At 32.8% G+C, this 21,691-nt stretch overlaps 4 protein-coding genes and 1 pseudogene across 4 annotated transcripts; 3 read left to right on the top strand and 2 right to left on the bottom strand.

The window, feature by feature from the left end:
- Positions 1-655: 655 nt before the first annotated feature.
- Positions 656-4,610, top strand: LOC101210414. The gene is made up of 4 exons (XM_011653741.2): positions 656-1,325; positions 2,093-2,248; positions 2,352-3,038; positions 3,166-4,610. The coding sequence occupies exons 1-4, from the start codon at positions 990-992 to the stop codon at positions 4,279-4,281; spliced, it is 2,295 nt and encodes a 764-aa protein (XP_011652043.1). The 5' UTR covers positions 656-989; the 3' UTR covers positions 4,282-4,610.
- A 2,891-nt stretch (positions 4,611-7,501) lies between these two features.
- On the bottom strand, positions 7,502-9,721 carry LOC101219941 (uncharacterized protein At3g28850). The gene is made up of 2 exons (XM_004136670.3): positions 9,129-9,721; positions 7,502-8,805 (listed from the first exon to the last, which is right to left on the bottom strand). The coding sequence occupies exon 2, from the start codon at positions 8,650-8,652 to the stop codon at positions 7,762-7,764; it is 891 nt and encodes a 296-aa protein (XP_004136718.1). The 5' UTR covers positions 8,653-8,805; positions 9,129-9,721; the 3' UTR covers positions 7,502-7,761.
- On the bottom strand, positions 9,435-12,722 carry LOC101210162 (MD-2-related lipid-recognition protein ROSY1). Its single transcript, XM_004136476.3, has 4 exons — positions 12,350-12,722; positions 11,634-11,735; positions 10,369-10,529; positions 9,435-9,849 (listed from the first exon to the last, which is right to left on the bottom strand). Exons 1-4 carry the CDS (start codon positions 12,444-12,446, stop codon positions 9,742-9,744), a joined length of 468 nt encoding a protein of 155 aa, XP_004136524.1. The 5' UTR covers positions 12,447-12,722; the 3' UTR covers positions 9,435-9,741.
- LOC116403007 lies at positions 10,993-11,089 on the top strand (annotated as a pseudogene).
- A 5,304-nt stretch (positions 12,723-18,026) lies between the features above and the next one.
- Positions 18,027-20,740, top strand: LOC101209667. The gene is made up of 3 exons (XM_004136474.3): positions 18,027-18,453; positions 19,128-19,232; positions 20,235-20,740. Exons 1-3 carry the CDS (start codon positions 18,133-18,135, stop codon positions 20,544-20,546), a joined length of 738 nt encoding a protein of 245 aa, XP_004136522.1. The 5' UTR covers positions 18,027-18,132; the 3' UTR covers positions 20,547-20,740.
- The last annotated feature ends 951 nt before the right edge of the window (positions 20,741-21,691 follow it).

Raw genomic sequence — 21,691 nt, 5'->3', positions numbered from 1 at the left:
AGATTTGAGGGTTTTAATAATCGAGAATTCATGGATTCTCATCCCAAAGGAGTGTCTAACCTCAATTCATCACGACTTTTTTTTGTTTGTATCATCTAATACTTGAGCTTCCTACTTGTAATACACATACTCTTTTTAACGTCATCATTGAAGCTTAAGAGACAAACACACACACAAAAAAAAAAAAAGGTTAATGAATACTATATTTTTTTCTTTTTCTTTTTTTTTTTTTTTGAAAAAGTTAACCATTTAATTTTCAAACAAAGACCAAAAACAACCAATCATAGATTGTAAGGACCAAAATGGATGATTGTCAACCTACACATTTACACATAAAATTTTAAAAAATAAGAATAAAAATTTGTCTCGTATTTATTATTTATTTTTTATAAGTCCATACATCAATATATTTACACAAACCAAGATTTATGTACATATCTATAATATCTACCCAAAAGAACAAGATAAGATTTTTACCAAAATGAAACACAGAACCTTTTTCTCAAAAAAACTCAAACAGTCAAAATGGTGATTTATGTTTTCCTTATTAATAAAAAAGTGATTTTTAAAATTAATTATATCAAAAAAAGAAAAAGAAAAAAACATATCCAAACAACCTCTCAGTTCCTCTATCTTTTTCCCCATAAAATGACCTCCACTGCCCTTCTTCCCTACCTTTCTTTGTCTCCGTCTCTCTAATTTTCATCTCTAAGCCAACGGCATATTCTTCTTCCTCTCCATTTCTCCCCAATTTCTTTTCCTTTTCTTCCTTATTTCACAAACCCACAATTTCCTTTTCCCCATTTTTCCTTCAATCCACCTGGGATTTCGCTAACTCTTTCTTCGAAGATCTTGGAACACTTTGGGGCTGATTTTTCCTCCATTTTTCCGTTACCCCTTTTGTTATTTCTTTATTTTTTCTTCTTCTGGGGTTCAGTAGGATCAGGTTCTTTTGTTCTTTTTCCTTTCATTTCTTTGTGCATTAAGCGATGGTGGTGAAGATGATGAAGTGGCGGCCATGGCCGCCGCTTGTTTCGAGGAAATACGAGGTTAGACTTGTGGTTAAGAGGCTTGAAGGGCTTGATCCGCCAAAAGATGGTAAGGGGGTTGATAAATTGACGGTCGAGGTCAAATGGAAGGGCCCAAAAATGGCTTTGAGCCCATTGAGGAGAACGGCTGTGAAGAGAAATTACACGAAGGAGGCTGATGGGTTGGATCAGAACGGCGTTACTCAGTGGGATGAGGAGTTTCTTAGCGTTTGTACTCTCTCTGCTTACAAGGAGAATGTATTTCATCCATGGGAGATCGTTTTCTCTGCCTTCAATGTGAGTTTGATTTTGGATTTTTTTTGTTGTGTTTTGTTCCTCGATTGAATCTTTGGCTACTTTTTGTGGTTTACGACACTGGGTTTTCCTGGATTTTGACTGTTCATCCTCGATGTTTGGATTGAAGCAGGAACATCTTTTAGCTTTTCCTATGAGTCTGTTTTTTTTTTTCTTTTCTTTTTTTCTTGTGATTATAATATTCAGTTTTTGGGTATTTTCTTCCTTAAGATTTGTACTGGAATAGAAATAATAATGGATGATATTTCTCCATTTCAGATAATCTGTGAGTTGTCATATTGTTTTGTTTTGTTTTTCCTAATTTTTTGAATCTGGGTCTCTCAGTTCTATTGTGATGAATTCTAATCTTTACTATGGCATTTGAAGAAACTGTAGCTGAGAGTATGAGATAAAGATTTGGCCCTTTCTCAAGGGGAGTTGAATTCATTAAAGGGAGTTGACTTTTGTAGCTTTTGATTTTGTGGGTTTCCTGAGTTTTGGTATTTGTATTCTTTTGAATGTTTTATGCTGAAAATCTTGTCAAAGCAAATAGTGTGTTTCTAACAGATTTGTTAGCATCTTATAGATGCCAATTTTTCTTTGTTATTGGATTATATGCTTTTACGTTAACTGTTGTTTGATTATGTTCTTGACATCAGATTTGTATGGATGAACTTGATGTATTTCCATTCTTTATCTTTACTGCGAGAAATTATCCGTAATGATCCATAGTGAACCTAAAGTTTTATTTTCTTTCCTTCTCTATCCAGGGCTTAAATCAAGGGTCGAAAAACAAAGTTCAGGTAGTTGGCTCAGCATCTCTTAACCTGTCAGAATACGTTTCTGTGGCGGAACAGAAAGAGCTTGAATTGAAGATACCTCTTAATCCATCTACAAATGCTACTGAGGCCAGTCACGTTCTCTGGGTCTGTATCTTCTCGTTTCCTTAAAATGCTTCTGTTTATTTTTCTATCACTCAAATTGCTGTTATGTTGCATACTTTTTTCTCACGGTTCCTGAATTGTGCAGATATCGCTAAACTTATTGGAACTTAGAACTGCTCAAGTTGTATCACAACCTGTACAAAGATCAATAGCCCCAGCTCCATCTCCTCCCTGGCCAGGAGAAAATGTCCCAGCAGAAAAAGATGAGCTCTCTGCTCTTAAAGCTGGCTTGAGGAAAGTAAAGATTTTTACAGAGTTCGTGTCAACTCGAAAGGCGAAAAAAACTTGCCATGAAGAAGAGGGAAGTGAGGGCAGGTGCTCTGCCAAGAGTGAGGATGGTGAGTCTAGCTACCCATTTGACTCTGATTCCTTTGACGACATTGAGGAAGGGGAAACAGATGAAGGGAAGGAGGATACTAACATTAGGAAGTCCTTTAGTTATGGCACTCTAGCCTATGCAAATTACGCTGGGGGATCATATTACTCTGATATGAAGATCAATGGTGATGACGAAAATTTAGTTTACTATAGTAATCGAAAATCAGATGTTGGCTGCTCGAGCATGGAGGATTCAACTGCATCAGCCTCTGAGCAACCTTTGCCACAGAGTTCAAAACGTGGTCTGTTGCCATGGAGGAAGAGAAAATTAAGTTTTAGATCTCCTAAGGCGAAAGGAGAGCCATTGTTGAAGAAGGCCTATGGCGAAGAAGGCGGTGATGACATTGATCATGATCGAAGGCAACTCAGCTCTGATGAATCACTTAGTATTGGGGTAAGATTTTTGAAATCATATGAAAATTGTTTTCTTGTCAATGTAGAATCTGCACCAATCTTTTAATGAATATCTTGATAATCTGTTCCTTTACAATTCTTGCTAAGTTTAAAGTTGGTTATTGCAGTGGCAAAAGACCGAAGAGGATTCATCTGCAAATAGATCATCAGTTTCTGAATTTGGGGATGACAATTTTGCAATTGGCACTTGGGAGCAAAAAGAAATTGTAAGCCGTGATGGTCACATGAAGCTACAAACACAGGTCTTCTTTGCTTCTATTGATCAACGAAGTGAGAGGGCAGCTGGTGAAAGTGCATGCACTGCTCTCGTAGCGGTTATTGCTGATTGGTTTCACAACAGCCAAAATCTCATGCCTATAAAATCTCAGTTTGATAGTTTGATTAGGGATGGCTCATTAGAGTGGAGGAAGCTCTGTGAAAATGATATATATCGGGAAAAATTCCCCGACAAGCATTTTGATCTAGAAACTGTCGTTCAAGCCAAAATTCGGCCCCTTTCTGTGGTTCCGAGGAAGTCCTTCATCGGTTTTTTCCACCCAGAAGGTGTAAATGAGGCGAGGTTTGATTTTTTGCATGGCGCCATGTCTTTTGATAACATATGGGATGAGATTAGCCGTACTGGGTCAGAATGTCCGGACAACAGTGAACCACAAGTTTATGTTGTGAGCTGGAATGACCATTTTTTTATTCTCAACGTAGAATCTGATGCGTACTACATCATCGACACGTTAGGAGAGAGGCTTTACGAAGGATGCAATCAGGCCTACATCTTGAAATTTGACAACAACACTACCATCTGTAAAATGCCTGAGACTAGCCAGTCAGCAGGTGAAAAGACTTCCAACGATCAATCGACTGTTGCAGCAATAGTTGAGGCGAAGGACCAACAAGTCAGCGGAAAGGAAGAGAGTTCAACACTAGCATACGCTACCTCACAACCTGAAGAACCATTGAAGGAGAAAGACGAAGTCTTGTGTCGTGGGAAAGAATCCTGCAAAGAATACATCAAGAGCTTCTTGGCTGCTATCCCAATTCGGGAACTACAAGCCGATATCAAGAAAGGTCTAATGGCATCAACCCCACTTCACCACCGCCTACAGATTGAATTACACTACACCCAGATTTTGCAACCTTCACCTATTTCTCAGCTACCAGAAGATCCAAACCCCACACCGCAAAGTCCTGACACCACATTAGCAGACGTTGCAGCTACAACTACATAGGTTTAATGTAAATTGTAGGACGCTTGGTTAATCTAACTAGTTCTTTTTTTCTTTCAAGTGACTGAGAGCTTAACAAAGAAGAGTTTATAGAGAGAGGCTTTCCAGTTGCATTAGTGAGGGGATGGAAATGCACTATAGTAGTATAGAGTATGCAGCAGCAGCAGCAATGTTAAGAGGCAACTGTCTGTGTGTTTTTTGCTTGCTTTTTTGGTGTCTAATCTCCCTTTGATTTGTCTGATCATCTTCCATGGCTATGAACCTTACTTTTGGACATAAAATGTGATTAGTCATTCCTGTGAATTATTGCATCAGCTCTCTTGCTTCTGCTATCTTCTCTGGTTTCAATTCTGTGGTTGAGGATGAAATGTTTTATTGCTGATTTCTGTTAGGGGCAACCAACGTTTGGCTATCTCCACAATGATGCACTTTATAATAATTTTTGTGGTTTATATGAGTTTTATGACAATTATTTGTTGCTCTCCGTTGGTATCCTATTAGGAGAGCTGGTAAAAGCTGGTGGGAGGGGCTATGTTGAGGTGTTGTTGGGGGCTTGGATTGCCTAGTGCATCATGATAAAGTATCTTTAGCCAGTTAGGCTGTCTTTCCCACTTGTTTTAGTTGTATTATTCTATCACTACAATTATTATACCATCTCCAAATAACAGGGAATCATGGTGGGAGATGGTGTTTGGCAACAGTATTCAAATAGTTCCCTATTTCCTTTTTGTTTTCAGAGCTAATTTTAAAGGGAAAGTTGAGACTATTGTGTATTTGAAATCTCATTCTCTGCTTTGTGATCTTGAAAGTAATTGACTTCATTTATTTCAAAATATGGTCTTGAAAGTGGGTTTTTTTTTTTAATGATTTTTAAATTCTCCTAAATGTGTACTAAATAGAAAATTAACAAACAAACAAAGGTGGGTCTTTACAAATGAATGAAAGGACATCTTTAATAGTTTTTATTAAAATAAAAAAAAAGGTGCAAATGAAAATAACCTAAAGCATAAAATAATTAGAGAAGGCATTACTTTTATGGTCAAAAGAAAAAGAAACTTTTTGTTTGATTAAAACTGAAGGGAAATCAGTTTATTAATTACTTCCAATCAAAGGGAAAGTTTTAAAGCTTTTGAATGTCAACCAAACCACTAAACATGCCATGATTTTAGTTTAATTGCATAGGATTCTTCTCCTTCCTTCTATGGTTCAAGTGAGTATATATATCTATATATATATTCCATTTCCAATAGCTTGAATTTTTCCCTTTTTAGATAACAAATGTGGTGCTGTATTGAACTTTCCACCTCTAAAAAACAAAAGTCATGTCAATTATTGTTAAACTAAGCTCATATTTATATTTGAGTTAATGTTAGAGTTTGCTCCCAAACTGTTACAACATTAAAATGAGGTTGGTTGTAAATTTTCATGTTAGGGTTGAAAATATGTTTTATATTTTTAATGGTTTGTTGTACTTTTAACAACTAATTTTTTTTTAAAGTATCAATGAGTTACTATTATGTAAATACTTGACTTTTAATTAATAAACATTTTTAGTCTCTAAATCCTAATCAATTAACTAATTTACAAATGTAAAATCTCATCAATTTTTAATATTATTTTTCATGATAATGACTAAGTTGTTAGATAGCTTAAAATACATGACTAAATGACAACGGATACTAAGATTCGATGACCTAAATTCTTACTATATAAAATTCAATAACTAAATTGTTGTTTTCACATAAGTTTATAGATAAAAATATTTTTGAAACATATTCTTTTCGTGGTTTTTTAAATTCTTCCTTAAACCCTAAATCGAAAAGCGTACTATTGAATTTTTAAAAAAACAAAAAGGGGACAAATATAATTTGAAAGTCACAAGAGAGAAAAAAAAACAAAAATGTACATAGAAGAAAGAATTAATTAGAATAAATTGAAAGGTTCAAGATTTGTTAGAAAAAGCATGTTGATTGACTCTTTTTTTAGTATGTAGGTATGGTTGTTGGAAACCCTAATCCAACTTTTAATGATTTTTTCACCTTTTTTTTCTTATTTATTTCTACTTTTTAGTAATAAATAAATAATAATAATAAAAAAAAAGCACATGTCTATTATAGCAATGAGGGAAACTTAATGATAATAATTGTTTGATTAAAGGCATAATTGAGCTTATTTAAACCAAAAGGAAAAGGCAAAATTGAGCTTTTTCTCCCTTTTAAACCTAATTAACACCTTCATGATATAATTGACATTTTTTATATATATAAAAAAAATTAATCAAATTTTTATTGTGAGAAATATCAAATCTCCTCCATATTATATTAAAATCTTAAACATACTCTCTTTTGTTAATATACCTTCGTGTGTTAATGTAAAAATGTCCTATATATTTATATTGTGATTATTATTATTATATTACTAATTTTGATAAAATATTTTGCATTCTATCTTCACATAACCTCCATTTATTATAGAAAAAATATAATAAGAATTCAACTTTATATATAAAGTTAATTGGTATGTTGCAACTTTAAATTGGACAAATAATAGGTTGTACAAAAATAGGCAAAGTTTAATCAACACAGAAGTATTTTTCTTATAGAGATAAAGTTAAATTTATTGACTAAAATGGAATTGGTAACAGAGGTGCCGATCCTATTATACCCAAAAATGCCAATTCTTGTAATATCAATGCTCAATGGTCCCATCATTTTCCAAGAAGGATTGTAAACCAAAGTCCAAAAATACTTTTGTACATTTTCTACCCTTATGGCTTCCTGATTTACTATCCATTCGTTCTTTAAGAAAATGGAATAACATCAAATAACATGAAAGAAACAAGTTCTTATTTAATTTTCTTCATCAATGGCTAATAGAGCCAAGGATGCAACTATTTTGAGTTAGTAATTGAATTTTGAATCTATTTGACCTTCAAGATAGAAGAAGATACTTTTTCCCCATCATCCATCTATTTCTTGCAAGACTGAAGGGGAGAGAAGGAGGGTAAAAAGACAGAACAGTAATGAAAGAGCAAGAAGAAAAAGCTGTCCTTTGCCCTTTAACATAAAGTTTTTGTAATCCTAACACTTCACTTTTCTTCACAAAACTTTTGATATCAATCAATGACTTTTTTCTAGGCTTTTATCAAAGCACCCATGTGCTTGTCCTCCTCTTCCCATCATCCATTTTCAATCATTTTCATATAAAAATACAATTATTTGAATGATCTCCAAGAACTTACTTTCAAGATGTAGGAGGTAAGAAAATGTAGCGTTGGTATGCTACAAATTCATTGATTTGCAGGAATACAAATGGTCTACTAGGAAAATAGATAACTGAAGAAAGAGAAGCTACATAAGAACTACAACGGCAGTCGTCGTTGAGTTCTAAAAGCTAAGCTAATGAACAGAAAAATCTAAAAAGATGTTGACTTACGTAGTAGATGGTGAGTGTTGTTACATGGGGAAGATGATTATAGTGTTTTCAGCAGCAAATGGGGCATTTGGCTAACCCATTCTCGTTGCAATCAGTACATCTATTATACAAGTTGTTATCGTCATCACCGTCGTAGGCGTCTCTAAGAACCTTGCAACTGCCATTGCAGTTTGGGCACACCAGAAACCTGGTGTTTGCACAACAAGAGCAAGGTGAATTTGCCAAGTCCAATGGTATGCCTTCCAGCAGTTTCCTTAGTTTGCCTTGCTCATGCAGGCCTATAACTTCGTCTGCTCCTCCGATGTACCTTCCCTTAATAAAAAGTCGCGGTGGGATCACCCTGCCTCCCAAGACTTCCCACAGCTCCTTCCTGAATTCCAAGTGCATCGATACATCTCTCTCGTAAAACAGCACTTTGAAGCTTTCGAGTAGGAACCGAATACTGTTGCATTCTTCAAATGTTTTCCTAATACTTCTCAAGCTTGTCGAGTAAAATATAACTGATTCACTTCCTCCTGGTGGGCATCTGTCTTCAAAGTCTAATAGAGATGAATGTTCTTCATGATTGCCCACTTTCACTTGGTGCCCACCATTTGGTTTCATGGCAATCGTGTCTGATAGGCATGGAGGCTCTGAATTATGTTTAGCAGCCAATATTTCTTCAGACTTTATTAAGGGAACGAGATGGTTTCGGTTGTTGACACTAATTTCGAGCTCACATTCTGCATCTTTTAGATCTCTAACATGTTGGGATATGATGGAACATTCTACTACAGGCAGGGACAGCCTGAAGTTGCTGCTCTTGGAAATTTGTTCTTCAAAAACTGGTGGGGTTTCACGTATTTGGCTACAAGTGTTCTCAGTGGGGTCAGACAGAAGAGAGAGGCCTTGTTTAAAAGAGTTAATGGAAGGAAAGAGTTTCATCTTCTTCAGCAACATTCCCTTGATTTTCTTGATCTATTTCTTCTTGTCATATCATCATTAAATAGACAATGGATGATGTGGTATTTGACATCTTATGATCAAGAAAGATAGAAGAAAGAGCCGAACTCACATTTTCACTTCTGGATTCCAATAGCTAGAAAGTGGAGGCTGGAAGGGAAAAAAAAAGCTGTTTGTTAGTTTGCTTTCAGAAGTCTGCATAAATTTATGACTTTAGCAGAGTGGGGCTTGGGTTGCCATTGTTTAGAGAGGCAACTATTTCTAACTCATATTCTGACCCATCACCAACAATGGTCCATCAATCATGTTATGACACACTAATCAAATAAAGAAAAAATAAACGATGATGAAGATGAAGAAAGAATCAGACCCCACCTAGTTGGTATGCTCATGAGAAAAGCAGCAAAATGAAAAGAGTGAATGCCAGAGGCTAAACCACACAATCATGATTTGGTGTATGTAAGAAAACGAACCTTCTATGCTTTAACTCGTGTGCTTTTTCGACAAGCTCCATAATTCATTGGGGGACAATGCATGCCTATACTGTTCATAGACTTTGGTGGATTACCAAAGTCCCCCTCTCATCAATTCTGACTATACTTTCTTACAATCCTCAGTCCAATGAAGAAATTTTTTATGGTAATTATGGACATATGAGACTACAAAATATCAATTCTTAAGTGTGTATATATAAAGTACATGAATTCAAACATCTATTGTAAGAAACTTCTTTACATCAATGACCACATTAAAACAAGAATGAAGAAAAGACTTGAATCTTTCCTGAAACAGTGAATCTTATTTTCATCTAATGTCACATGGATCGGAGTAGTTAATCGTTTCACTTTCCACTCTGTATCTACAAACAACAAAGACATGTGATGATAAGTAGTAGTAGTATAATGCTCCCACAATACATTTTTTTTTCTTGACTTTCACTACTCATTCTCTTGAATTAGTTCTTCCAATAGTCACAAAGCAGATGTTGTCTGCCCAAGGAACACACAAAGATCTACAGATGGCAAGGCTCTAGAAGGGTTCGTATATACAAAGATCAATAGCTGAATAATCAACAAATAAAATCTCTTAGCTATCTCCAAATAGTGATGCAATCACCAATTCATAATCAAAGCCAAAGCATGTAAGTTTATTATCATCTCCATCAACAATGGTTATCTGCATATGATACGAACCCTGAAAAGAAGGAAATAGTTAGAATGCATAATAGTTAAAGTCAAAAGAAATCAACGATTGTGTGAATATATCTAAGATATTTTATCTCAATAAATCCTAGTTTCTCTGGATAGTAAAGTTACCAGGAACCTCTTTACATGATATTCTAATTTTCAATAATTAAAACTCTGCTAACATAACTCCTATGTTTTTTGTTAACTGGGAGTTGGAGCTTTGCTCCTCAAACCCGAGCACATCCATGCCTCAAGGTGGGCTAGAACTACTAGTAGATTCTAATGAAATAGATAATACTAAAAGAAAACATTAAAATAAAGAGCTCATCCAGTTGTAAGGTAAATCTGAAGTAGAAAGAAAATTAGAGAAATGCTTCATATCAATTCAGGATGAAGAACGATTTAAGACTATTTAGTAGATCAATTACGTCAGAATAAAACATTGTTTATTTTAGGGGGGGAAAAACCAGAAACTAAAAGCAAAAGATAAACATAAGTGGTAAACATGTAAATAGTAGTAACTTACAGGTAAAAAGAACGCCAGAGGTGTTCGCAGTGGAGGGAGTGCAAAATCACCAGACAAGTAAGGGCAGGACGTCTCAACACAAATGTCATGGCTGTCACTATATATGTGCCATCCGAAATATGAAATATCAACTACCATTTTTCCTGCAATGATTGGCTTACCTGCGCCACGTACAGGTTGTTGTCGTTAACTAAAGATTGGACCAAACTTCAAAAAGACAATATATGAGTAGAAAGGCTCGATCAACTTGGGGTAGCAGGAGGGGATATACCTTTCTCTCTCAAGGGTTAAATAAAAACTGGAGGGGCAGTTGATAATTAGAAGTAAAATAGAAGTGATAAGGTAGGATCCCTCCAATCCTACTTATCTATAAAAAGATTACAAATCTAAAGGTGTGTACTAAGCAAAGCCAGCTTACAAATAATTTGACATCTTTTGGCTGAATCTCGTTATCAGTCGCACACACATAGGCTTATATGACCATTTAAAGATTCAGACACTCATGAGTAAGATTCACCTCCTTATTCTAGAAAATAACTAGCTGCAATTACATGATTGGCTCATGAGTAACAGTATACAAATTTCACCTTTGCATGATCTGTTTCTCATTAACACTTCTGTTTGGTCCCATCGGGGACATCCAATAAAATTGGAACGAGAAGATTAGCATGGCCCCTGAGCAAGGATGACACTCACAAATTGAAAAATGGTCCAAATTAACACTTCAGTTTGAAGTAACCTCAATCTAACAACTCAAGAACTCATTATTCTCCATAAAAGAAAGGAAATGTAGTCGGTCCTGATGAATAGATATTATTAAAAGAAGATGTCAGCCCTGTAACTAAGAAAAGAAGTTGTGCTCGTATTATTGAATCTTCAGGTAATTTTTTTTGCCTAATTTAAAGTTTGACTCTTTTTTCCTTCCCACTCACTGGGGTTAAGATACCTTGTTTTAAGAATAAAGATACCATGTCAGATTTTAATCTAGGCACACACACACATTAAATGGAATGAAGTGATGTATTTTTCTTTTTCTTTTTCTTTTTTTGATAAGAAAGTGATGTATTTTTCTATGTTAAGCACCAAACCAACTAAATTTACCCTTCAAATTTATTTTAGATGAACGAATTTGCACCAAGTCTTTGAGAAAGGGATTCATAGTTAATTTCAGCATGAATTTGTAAAAAAAAACATGGAACATTGAAATAAACAAGAACAGTAACACTAGAGATGATGAATAGGGCCAGGTGAATATCTGAAAGTACCTATAATTAGATTGAAGATCATATTTGTTGGATGACCTCTAACTACGGGGTTGGGAGATATCTCTACTCCTTTCACCGTGATATCATACTTAGCGGTCTCATCTGCATCAGTTACAGAAAAGATATCAATTACATGCACGACAATACAAAACTCCACTTTCTTTCAACAAAGCTCAACAAAATTAGAGAACAAAGATCAAGCTTCCACAGAACCCCAAGGGACGCCAGTGATAAGGATTTGAGAAGTTTAGAGTTACAAGATCTTAGAGGTAGGGGTCATAAGTACAATGTAGGAAGTGATTCCTAACCCCATTATTTAAAAAATCTGGTGACTTTGACTTCCATGGGATATCTAGTCCTCGATTACAATCTAATTAATTATCTCACATATCCATCATCAGTTCATCGCTATTCACCTTCAAACACGTAACACTCACTGAGATGTGATAAATTGAAGGGTGTAAGAAGTGCTACAAAATGAAGCTGTATAATCATGATAGTTAAATAGCATAACCAGAAATGCAACTATCAGCAGAAAATAATATGAAATGATGCTTCAAATAAAAGTATTCAACAGTACACTGACATTAACAAGTGGATTAACAGAGCATTAAAAACGAAAACTAAGATTATAAAACAGAATCAGAAACTGTATAAAGGAAAGCAAAAAATTGTCCAGAAATGGAATAAAAGCATTGATATCAGAAAGCACAAACCACATAGTTGGAGTCGAGTGGAAAAAGAGAACTGTGGAAAAAAGCACAACCAAAGAAGAAATGGGAAAATCAGCTTCATCTGAAAAATGGGTTCCATGGAAATGCTCTTTTTTGAGGTCTGTAACAACAAAAATGAAAAAAAAAAATTGAGAACTTCTAATAAAGAAGCTCAGAGGTTGCGAGAAAAACGGGGGGTTGGGTAGAGTAGAATGGGAGGAACAGAAAGATTCGATTGCCATTGGTGAGTGAGAAAAATCCCTTCTTCGTCGGAGTCTAGCAAATGGGATGATGATAAAATTCCAAAAAATTATGAAGAGAAGTTGAGCAGAAGCAAAGGAAACCGTTGACATAGCAATTTGCAGTTCTACAAAAACTCCACATTATATTTATCTCTTAAATAATTAAGTATATCAATTTATTTTATAAATAAATAAATTACTTTTGAGAATTTGCCATTAAATTTGTGTTTGAAATATACAAAATTTTATTGTTTAATAAGATTGATTATTTATGTATTTATTAAAATCACTTCTTAATTAAATTAAGCGTTCATTCTTAGAATTTTCTTTTTCAAAGTTTTGGTGTTCTTTACATTTGTAAGCTAAATTTTGAAAATAAATTTTATGGATATATATGTACTCTTCTTATGTCTTACCTTCTTGGAAATATATTTTTATTCCTTTTTTGAAGAATTGTAAAGAAAAATGAATGAGTTATAGAGATTTTAAATTAAAATTTGGACTTAAAATAAAATTGGAGAAAAAATTCCAATTTTGTCCTTCCTAATTTTGCTTTTATTGATATGGACGGTTGGTATTTAAGTCTATGAAATCATTTCCGAGATTAATAAAAAGAATTCACATGAAAAATCAAATTGACTTTATCCTTGCCTTTCCATTTCATTCTTATGTCTGTGAAATTCTGAAATCGAGACGTAGAGTATTAGGAATGAAAAATGGATTGAGTTGGATGGACAACTTGAACGGTATTCTCAATCTAACTCTTAAATATATGGATTGAACCAAATTTTTTTACTTAGATAATTCGGCTTGTCAAATTATTCTTATCAAATTTATAATAGCTATTTAAGCTAATTAACTACGATAATGATTAAGAATAATTTCCTTATCAAATTTATAGAGATATTTAAAATTATTTATTATCTCTGTCATTTAGCAATAAAATATTTAAAATTTTATTAAAATGATTCATACAAGAATCAACTATGTCTACTAATAAAGGGTATTTTAGGCATATATTTCAATTTCACTTTTAATCTTATTATCAGTCTCAAAATAAGTAACAAAAATGCAAAATAATTACTAACAACTTAGTAGCAAAGATAAACGGACAAGATCACTGGAGTCTAACAAACATATTGTTCTTTTATGATAGAAAAAAAAATTAATATTTTATGTGAACGAACTCTTATATCGACAACTGATAAATATGATATCTATCTCTTTTACCTAATATTTCCAGTAAGAAAACTAAACCTCAAACTATGAAGTTGATAATTTACGAGTGATGTTTATTTCAATAAAATATCATATCTTCCGTTTTTATTATAATACTTCAAAATTGTATGAAATCCATAAATTAAATTATTATACGATCTAATGAGTGGTAAAATAAAAACAAAAGAATTTTATGTAATAATAATAGAAATTTATTTTTCTGGTTTATAAATATTTTTATAACATGTGTCAATGTTGATTATGGTAACTCATTTTTTTAAAAAAAAAACGAACATCATCAGCTTAACCTAAGCTAGTTGAAAAATCTTTTTAAATTTGAAATTTACAACTTGACCTAAAGTTTAAACTAAACTATAAAAATATTATTTAATTAAAAAACTAAACTAAACTATAAAATTATAATTATTTTGAAGAAAGAAAAATAAAGTATTGCTATGAGAAAAAAATTAAAATATATTTACACGTCAGTTTTTTCAACTTCTTCCGACGGCCAACGGAATCACCTCCGCCAAAGGGGTGGAGATCGGCGTCGGCACTGGCGAAGTTCTACAAACAGGGCAGCTAGGGTTCAGCCGCAACCACGGATCAATACAACCACAGTGAAACAGATGGCCACAGTCTGGCAACAACCGCAAAACGTCGTCGTCTTTATAATCCACCAAACAAATCGAACAACCATTCGTGGCGGCGGACTCCAATTTCCTTTCCAATTTCGCCTCCGAGTACAGAATCTTCGGATATCCATTAATAACCTCATCTTCTAGCCCCTGTACAAAATCCACGACGAAATCCCGCCGTCCCCCCTGCGGGAGACGGCGATTCGGCGGCGGAACGGTAGTTCTGGTACATAAATAGGTAGTGATTGTAAGGGTTGTGAGGAGGAAGAGGATTCCGACTGAAATTCCGAGGATGTATGGGAAACCACCGATATCGCCGCCGCCGGAGTCTGGGGAGGAGTTCATGGAGGAAGAGAAAAAAGGTTGAAGGTGAGAAGAAGAGGATTTTTGGATTCTGCCATGGATGAGAAGAAGAGGGAAGAAATAGAAATGGTTAAGACCCAAATAAGAAATTTAAAAATAATTGTAAATAATACATCAAATTCAAACTCTTTTTATTTAAAGATACCTTATGAATTTAATTTCTCAATTTTTAATATAATGTTTGCTGGATTCTAATTTTAATATATCCTATTGTCAATGTCAATTTGTTTCAAACTATGCCTTAATTAATATAACTAAGTTTAATTCGTGAAAACATCATACCATCAATTAAAATATTAAATATTCTCATGGAGTAATGTTCATTGTGTTTAAATTTTTACAACTAAAAATAATATGATTTTTCAATTCTTTTAATAATTTTGAAACGAAGTATTGGAATCACCCGTCTTGTTGATAACATTAACAAAAAAAAAATCATCATGAAATAGACTATTTACCAAATTATTCATGTATATAATTAAAATACAACCATTTTTAAACACGAATAAAATAATAAAAATATGGGTAGAAGAATGGAACCTTTTAACATCGAGATCAGAATGATACAAGTTTCATATGATCAAAATGAGTTATACAATTATCTTTTTGCATTTTCTATTTATAGGTTGAAATCGATAAATCATCTATATAATTTTGTGAAAGTTTAATTTTAATATCTATATAATACCGTTATTTATATGTAATATGATACTGTTAATTATATCAAAATTGTTTAAATTATTATTATTCTTTTTCTTTTATATATATAAATGAAGTTTTATGTTTGACAATAGAAGATACTTTACATTATTATGTGAACAACTTGAGAGCTATAATAATTTTTCTTTAAATAAATGTTTACATTAAAAACAAATGATCTTTTTAAAGTATATTTTGTTAATGAAACAACTAAGTTTCCATTTGTAACCATATAGCCAGATGTTCATTTGTAACGGCTAAATGAGTAGGTATTGATATCAGCCTTTGTTCCCTACAATTTCAATAAAATTAATTAGATGTACATTAATATGAAAAATGATGGTAAAAGATAAAATTATTTTTGAAAATATTTACACAATATAGCAAAATTTCATATATTGTCAATGAAACACTAATAAAAGTATATTAATAATCGTATCAATTTATTGCTTTTTATGAAAACTGTTATGACATAGCATGAAAGAAACTATTTCTAAAATATAGCAAAATTTTTAAATAGAACGATAAATTTTACTTTATTTTTTTTTATGCCTCAAGGGACCTTTGAAATCATTGAGAGAATATATAATTGAGATGCATTAAAAACAAAAAAAACAAAAAAGATTGAGTTAAGACATCCAAAATAAATAGATTTAAATTGTCAATTAATTTGTACGTCAATAGTTTGGCAGTACGCACATCTTTACTCCATGGTATTTTAACCACAAACTAACCTATTACATTTTCTACACATATCAACCATTTATTTTTAAATTATTTTCAAATATCTAAATATTAATAAAATATAACAAAATTTTATATAAAAAAATACTCCTGCAATTGGATTTGAATACACTACCATAAATCTATAAATATGATTGATATTTAAAACATTTTTACCATTTTTCAATAATTTGTAACAAAAATTATTTATATAATTAGTTGATTTTTATAAGGGTTTGTAGCCTAGGTGGCATTTGAGAGGAAGATAGGGGAAGGTCAACTTTGCTCGTGCTATGAGTTGTCAACACATATAGGGTGGCCTCACTCAAGACACATATTTTATTACTTAATTTCTCTCTCATTTTGTTCCTCCCAATGTCTCCTAAACTTCTTTATTAACTACATTATCACAACACATCAAACTTCAAAATCTTTGTTTATTTGTCTCAAATTTTGGATTCACAACAATATATTTAATGTCAATCATAAATTTATCAAAATTACTTTAATTCCAACCTCTTATAAGTGAAAGTTTGAGACTTCTAGTTGATAAATAAGACGAAATTTATCATGTTAAATTAAATGACATTTTATAATTTATAAAACTTTCAACTAAATTTGTAATCTATTCTTTTTTTATAATTATATTAGAACTTTTAAGCTCACAAATTCAGAATCCATGCTAGATTATTTATTTATAGATAAAAGTCACATGAGCATGGCTAATCTTCCATGGTTTCTAATTGAACAATTTCTAATATGATTCTCATTTTAATTATTAATCAATTGTATCAAATATGGTAAAACCACATTAAACAAACTTGCCTTCATAGGAGAAGGAGCATGCATTCCACGTTGTCATCCTACTCTATTACCTTCTTTTCGAAAAAATAAATTATTACAACTAATAATTTAATCATATGATATATTATTATAATTACTAGTATATAAACATTGTATTTAAGTTTTAAATTAGTCGCGCCAATAAATATGTTTTTGATACATATTTATTTCTTTTTGCAATAAAACATGAGTAATTTCTATTTAGATCAAATTGTTCAGGGGAAGCTGACTATAAAAAAATTAGTGAGATATTTAATTATCGATTTTTGTGTTTTTCTATCCCTATTTTTATCGTTTAATATTAAAGTTGTTTTGAGAAATGGTTAAAAATAAAGAAGGGTGAATAGTTTGTCAATTTTTTAATTTTTTTTAAAGTTATTTTGTCCATTAGTTATCTTTTTTTTTTTGTTAGGTTCACTTTAAAAATTCTATCTATCTTCTATGACGTCATTTTGATTTTATTAAAATTTCGAATATCTTGTTTCTATCTTTTAATTAAAATTATAATAGGATGTGACACTTATCAGTCATTCTTCTTTTGATGATATTTTTTTAAAGTTAATATGGTGGCATGTTTTGTAAGGTATTTTTGTCACTAATTATTAATGTTTCATAAGGAAAAAAGAAAGAAGAGAAATAAAGTGGTGTAATTGAATTAGATAGGGTTTGGGGGAGACTTGAATAGTTCATTTTAACATTAATGTGGCTAAAGCAACTATCTTATTCATATATTATTTTAAGGAATTTGACTTATTTTGGTAAATGAATTTGTTCATATCATATGCAAAACCAACCAAATACATTAGGCTAAAATAATCATATAATTTTATAACTAATAATAAAGACTTTAGATTTTGGCTAATTTAAGTAAGACGAACCAAGTAATGTAGAGGCCCGAGGGGGCTTTTGTGATTGGGCTGGGCCCATTTCAAAACGAGCCCATTTAAAGTTTTGAATTCGGAATCTCTTTCTGCTTCTCCATGAAGTTTGACTCTTTACCATCACCGTTGACAACTTCGGTGCCGGTTTTTCTTCTTCGGCAGAAGTTTCCATTTCGACCATGGCGATTTCCTATCTCTCACCGGCGTCCGGCGTGCTGATTCTCTTGGTTACGGCGGTGGTTATCGAAGCTAGCGACAACAACCGAGTTTTCTCACCTTGCACTGACACAACTGTTGAAAATTCCGACGGCTTCACCTTAGGGTTTGCTTTTGCGACGGAGCAGAAGTTTTTCTTCAACAAAACATTGCAGTTGTCTCCTTGCGATAGCAGGCTTGGTCTTACGAATGGAAATTCTCTGATCTCTGTGTTTAGACCTAAGGTTGATGAGATCTCCCTCCTCACCATCAACACTTCTCGCTCTGTGTCCTCCTTCGATCCGGTTAGTTCTTCAAACTCTGCGTTCTTTGTTGATGTTGAATTTTTGGGTTTTCTGTTTGCTATTCGTTTGAAGATGAAACTAGTTTTACTTAGGATTTGTGCGAGTATTTGTCTAATGCAACGATCAATTTGTTTTGTGGGATAAGAGTGATAGGCTTTGTTAACTCTCCAACTAGGGCTTAGGAGGCAAAAAGAGCAGATCCTTATGAAATCACTTCGCCTACTTTGATTGCCTGATGCTAGTTCGATTTGATTTGGGATTTTTCGGTGTGTTATTTGATCATTGAGGGAAATTAGTAATCAATCTCCGTTTTTTGATAGTCTGCACGATTCAGTTTTATTGAGAAACTCAAATCTCAAACTTTAATAGGGAAAAAAGAAGGAACTTAGTTGGTGTTTGAGAGAGTAGAACCATATTAGAAGGAAGAAATTTATATCTCTGCTAGTTTGATTTCTATTGCTCACATAATTATGAATTTCTTTCTACTAGTTTATCTACGTTACCATCCTAGTTTTGGGTTCTTGTTACAAGTAAAGGAAACTGGGAAATTGAAGTTGGAACCTCTTGGTTCTTGGGACATACAAGTGTCAATCGAGCTAAGCTCTTGATGACATTTTGAGTTCTTATTACCAATCATGGACTCATGATTTCTTTTTCTCTTCTTTCATTATCAGTCTTCAAATGGCTATATGGTTGCATTTGCTGGTCGGAAATATGCTGCAAGGTCCCCTCCAATTTTTGTTGCAGATCAACAGCATATCGTAACCAGCTTTACTCTGGTAAGTTTATCTATTTATGGCATAGAAAGTATGCAATGATGATTTGATCCAGCTGTAAACAGGAAGCATGATCTTATAAAACTTAGGAGATCATGAGTTTGATCCATGGTGGTTAAGATTTAATATTCTGTGAGTTTTCCCGTCCAAATGTTGTAGGGTTAGACTAGTAATCTCGTGAGATTAGTCCAAATTCGTGTAAGCTGTTCAGACACTTACAAATATAATATATATATATATATAAATAAATAAAGACATAGAACGTATGGTATGGAATAGAATAACGTAACCTAAAGACCAGAGACACAATACTACACTAACTTGGTGGTATGTTTATTCAGAATTCAATGGATATATGGCAGAGGGTCGCATTGTAACAAATTTACTTTTATGTGAATGTGGTTGCCATAATATGGCAGTTTCCATTATTTTCGTTGTTAATCTCATTTATCCAACTGTGTAAAACTAATCGTGACATTATGACAGCATCCTTGGGTGAGAAGGGTAGGAGTTAGTGTTAGAGATGTGAGTGGGTAGGCTTGATAAAACATGATATGTTCAACATTTTCAAAACAGGATTTTAATTGTTTAGTTTCCCTCCGGAAACAAAAGATTAGATGAAAATAAGGTTGTATATATGTTTTTAGATGTGTGTTAGTGTTTGATAGCATATTTAGAAATTAGATTTTAAGTTAAGTAATTGTTCAAAATGTGTTTGATAAGCTATTTATAAACCATAAAACTACTTTACAATATTTGGTCAAGTATAAACTGTTAATTATTAAAATTTGTGACATGTTTTATTTTAAAATTTTCTATAATTATTATTTTGTAATATCCTGTAATTTATAATAGGTTTGTTCTTTTAATTTTAAAAAATAGAAACTAGATCGCCTACCAAACACTTCTTCAACAAATCTAAAATTGTAAAACATAATCTAGACTGACTTCCAAACAGCTCCTCCGAGATTAAATAAATAATCCATTGTTTTTTCTTGTGGATAGGTGCTTGAGTTTGAAAAAGGAAGGCTGCAAAACTTGTTCTGGAAAAGGGATGGTTGTGCTCGATGTTCAAACAATAGCACCTTTGTTTGCATCCACAATCAGGATTGCGCAATCAGAACAAACAGCTGCAAAAATAATGGTGGTTCCGTCGATTGTAGTCTCGCGATTCAGTTAGCATTCTCCGGCACGGATAAGCACCTTTCTGTCTTCAACTCTTGGTATGAAGTGTCGAGACTTCGTCAGTACTCACTCTTCAATCTGTATTCGAACCTCAAGGATTCTCTCACAAGTCAGTATAACAAGATTTTCTAATAGACCATATTTCTGTTGATGTATATTGTCATGATTTCCATCATTGTATGTTATAATTCAGTTTGTGCAACAAATTCGTTTGAAATCTTCTACATTTCTCATTAACTAAATGTGTTACAATAGGTTTGGGACGGCTAGTGTTTTGTATGTATTTTGTATACAATATCATAGTGTTCAATTTCTTCTCTTTCCCCCTTTGTTTGTTGCCTTTCCCTTCGTTCCAATAGTCCAATGCCTATTTTTGGGCTCTCTGTTTCTGTCGAATTAGATATGTTTGAGATTCATTTTAAGATTATCAAATTCGTTTTCAAAATGGCTAAGATTAATTTGGATGATATGAAATTTGAAATTAGAAGCGAACAAATTAAGTATTAAATTAATTTTTTTTTGTTATTAAAGACGGGTTAAAAAATGACATTAACAATTCACTTAGAATGTTGAAAAAAATCGATGTTGGCATGTGGCAATGTCTTGCTTGCACAACATCCCGTTTCTTTGTTAGTTTTGACCAAAAGAGTGGGAAAAAAAAATGAAAAGATGAGTCTCACAGTCATGTCTCACCTTGCAATGCATCTTGAACCCTAACCTTATACTGCAACACGCGAACACTTGAGTAGTCTTGGGATTCAAAATGAAATGTAAGAATGCTCAGTTTTATCTTAGATAAAAACTTTAATTTTATTGTCTAGTTTCAACTCAAACTCTTGTATTACTAAGCAATAAGAAAACATATAACAGGAGGTTCAGGAGGATGGGTTGCAAGGTGGGGTGTGAGACTCACTTAGATTGGATTCTAATAATTTTAAATGAAAATAAAGTGAGTATACTATTATTTGGAAATTAGAGATTAAATAAAAGTTTGATTTATCACCTTACATATTATGAGAAAGTTTTTACGAATGATGGGACCTACCATTAGTAACTGAAATAGAAAAAGCCAAATTAGCTTTGATCAAATACTGATCCCTTTTGTGTGAATTTCATGCCCTTTCCCTTTTATTCTTATCTTTTTACTTCCAATTTCCAACCCATCCTTATCGTCTCTCTTCTTTGCATTTCTTGTTTTTCTACCCTTTACTTTACTTACTACAACTTTCAACATCTGATATTAATCTACCTTTAACATGATACTTGATGTCATTTCA

Source organism: Cucumis sativus, chromosome 3, assembly GCF_000004075.3.
Source record: "Cucumis sativus cultivar 9930 chromosome 3, Cucumber_9930_V3, whole genome shotgun sequence".
Lineage (NCBI taxonomy): Eukaryota > Viridiplantae > Streptophyta > Magnoliopsida > Cucurbitales > Cucurbitaceae > Cucumis > Cucumis sativus.
Note: the sequence above shows the minus strand (reverse complement) of the source record. Positions and strands in the feature narration are given on the sequence as shown.

Excerpts from the sequence above, each read along its gene's own strand:
- LOC101219941 (XM_004136670.3), bottom strand. The coding sequence starts at position 8,652 with ATGTTGCTGAAGAAGATGAAACTCTTTCCTTCCATTAACTCTTTTAAA.
- LOC101210162 (XM_004136476.3), bottom strand. The coding sequence starts at position 12,446 with ATGGAACCCATTTTTCAGATGAAGCTGATTTTCCCATTTCTTCTTTGG. Across the intron at positions 11,736-12,349 it reads CACTCGACTCCAACTATGTG|ATGAGACCGCTAAGTATGAT; the intron begins GTTTGTGCTTTC and ends TAACTGATGCAG. Across the intron at positions 9,850-10,368 it reads CTCTGGCGTTCTTTTTACCT|GGTTCGTATCATATGCAGAT; the intron begins GTAAGTTACTAC and ends CCTTCTTTTCAG.
- LOC101209667 (XM_004136474.3), top strand. The coding sequence starts at position 18,133 with ATGGCGATTTCCTATCTCTCACCGGCGTCCGGCGTGCTGATTCTCTTG. Across the intron at positions 18,454-19,127 it reads CTGTGTCCTCCTTCGATCCG|TCTTCAAATGGCTATATGGT; the intron begins GTTAGTTCTTCA and ends TTTCATTATCAG. Across the intron at positions 19,233-20,234 it reads TCGTAACCAGCTTTACTCTG|GTGCTTGAGTTTGAAAAAGG; the intron begins GTAAGTTTATCT and ends TCTTGTGGATAG.
- LOC101210414 (XM_011653741.2), top strand. The coding sequence starts at position 990 with ATGGTGGTGAAGATGATGAAGTGGCGGCCATGGCCGCCGCTTGTTTCG. Across the intron at positions 1,326-2,092 it reads TCGTTTTCTCTGCCTTCAAT|GGCTTAAATCAAGGGTCGAA; the intron begins GTGAGTTTGATT and ends TTCTCTATCCAG. Across the intron at positions 2,249-2,351 it reads AGGCCAGTCACGTTCTCTGG|ATATCGCTAAACTTATTGGA; the intron begins GTCTGTATCTTC and ends TGAATTGTGCAG.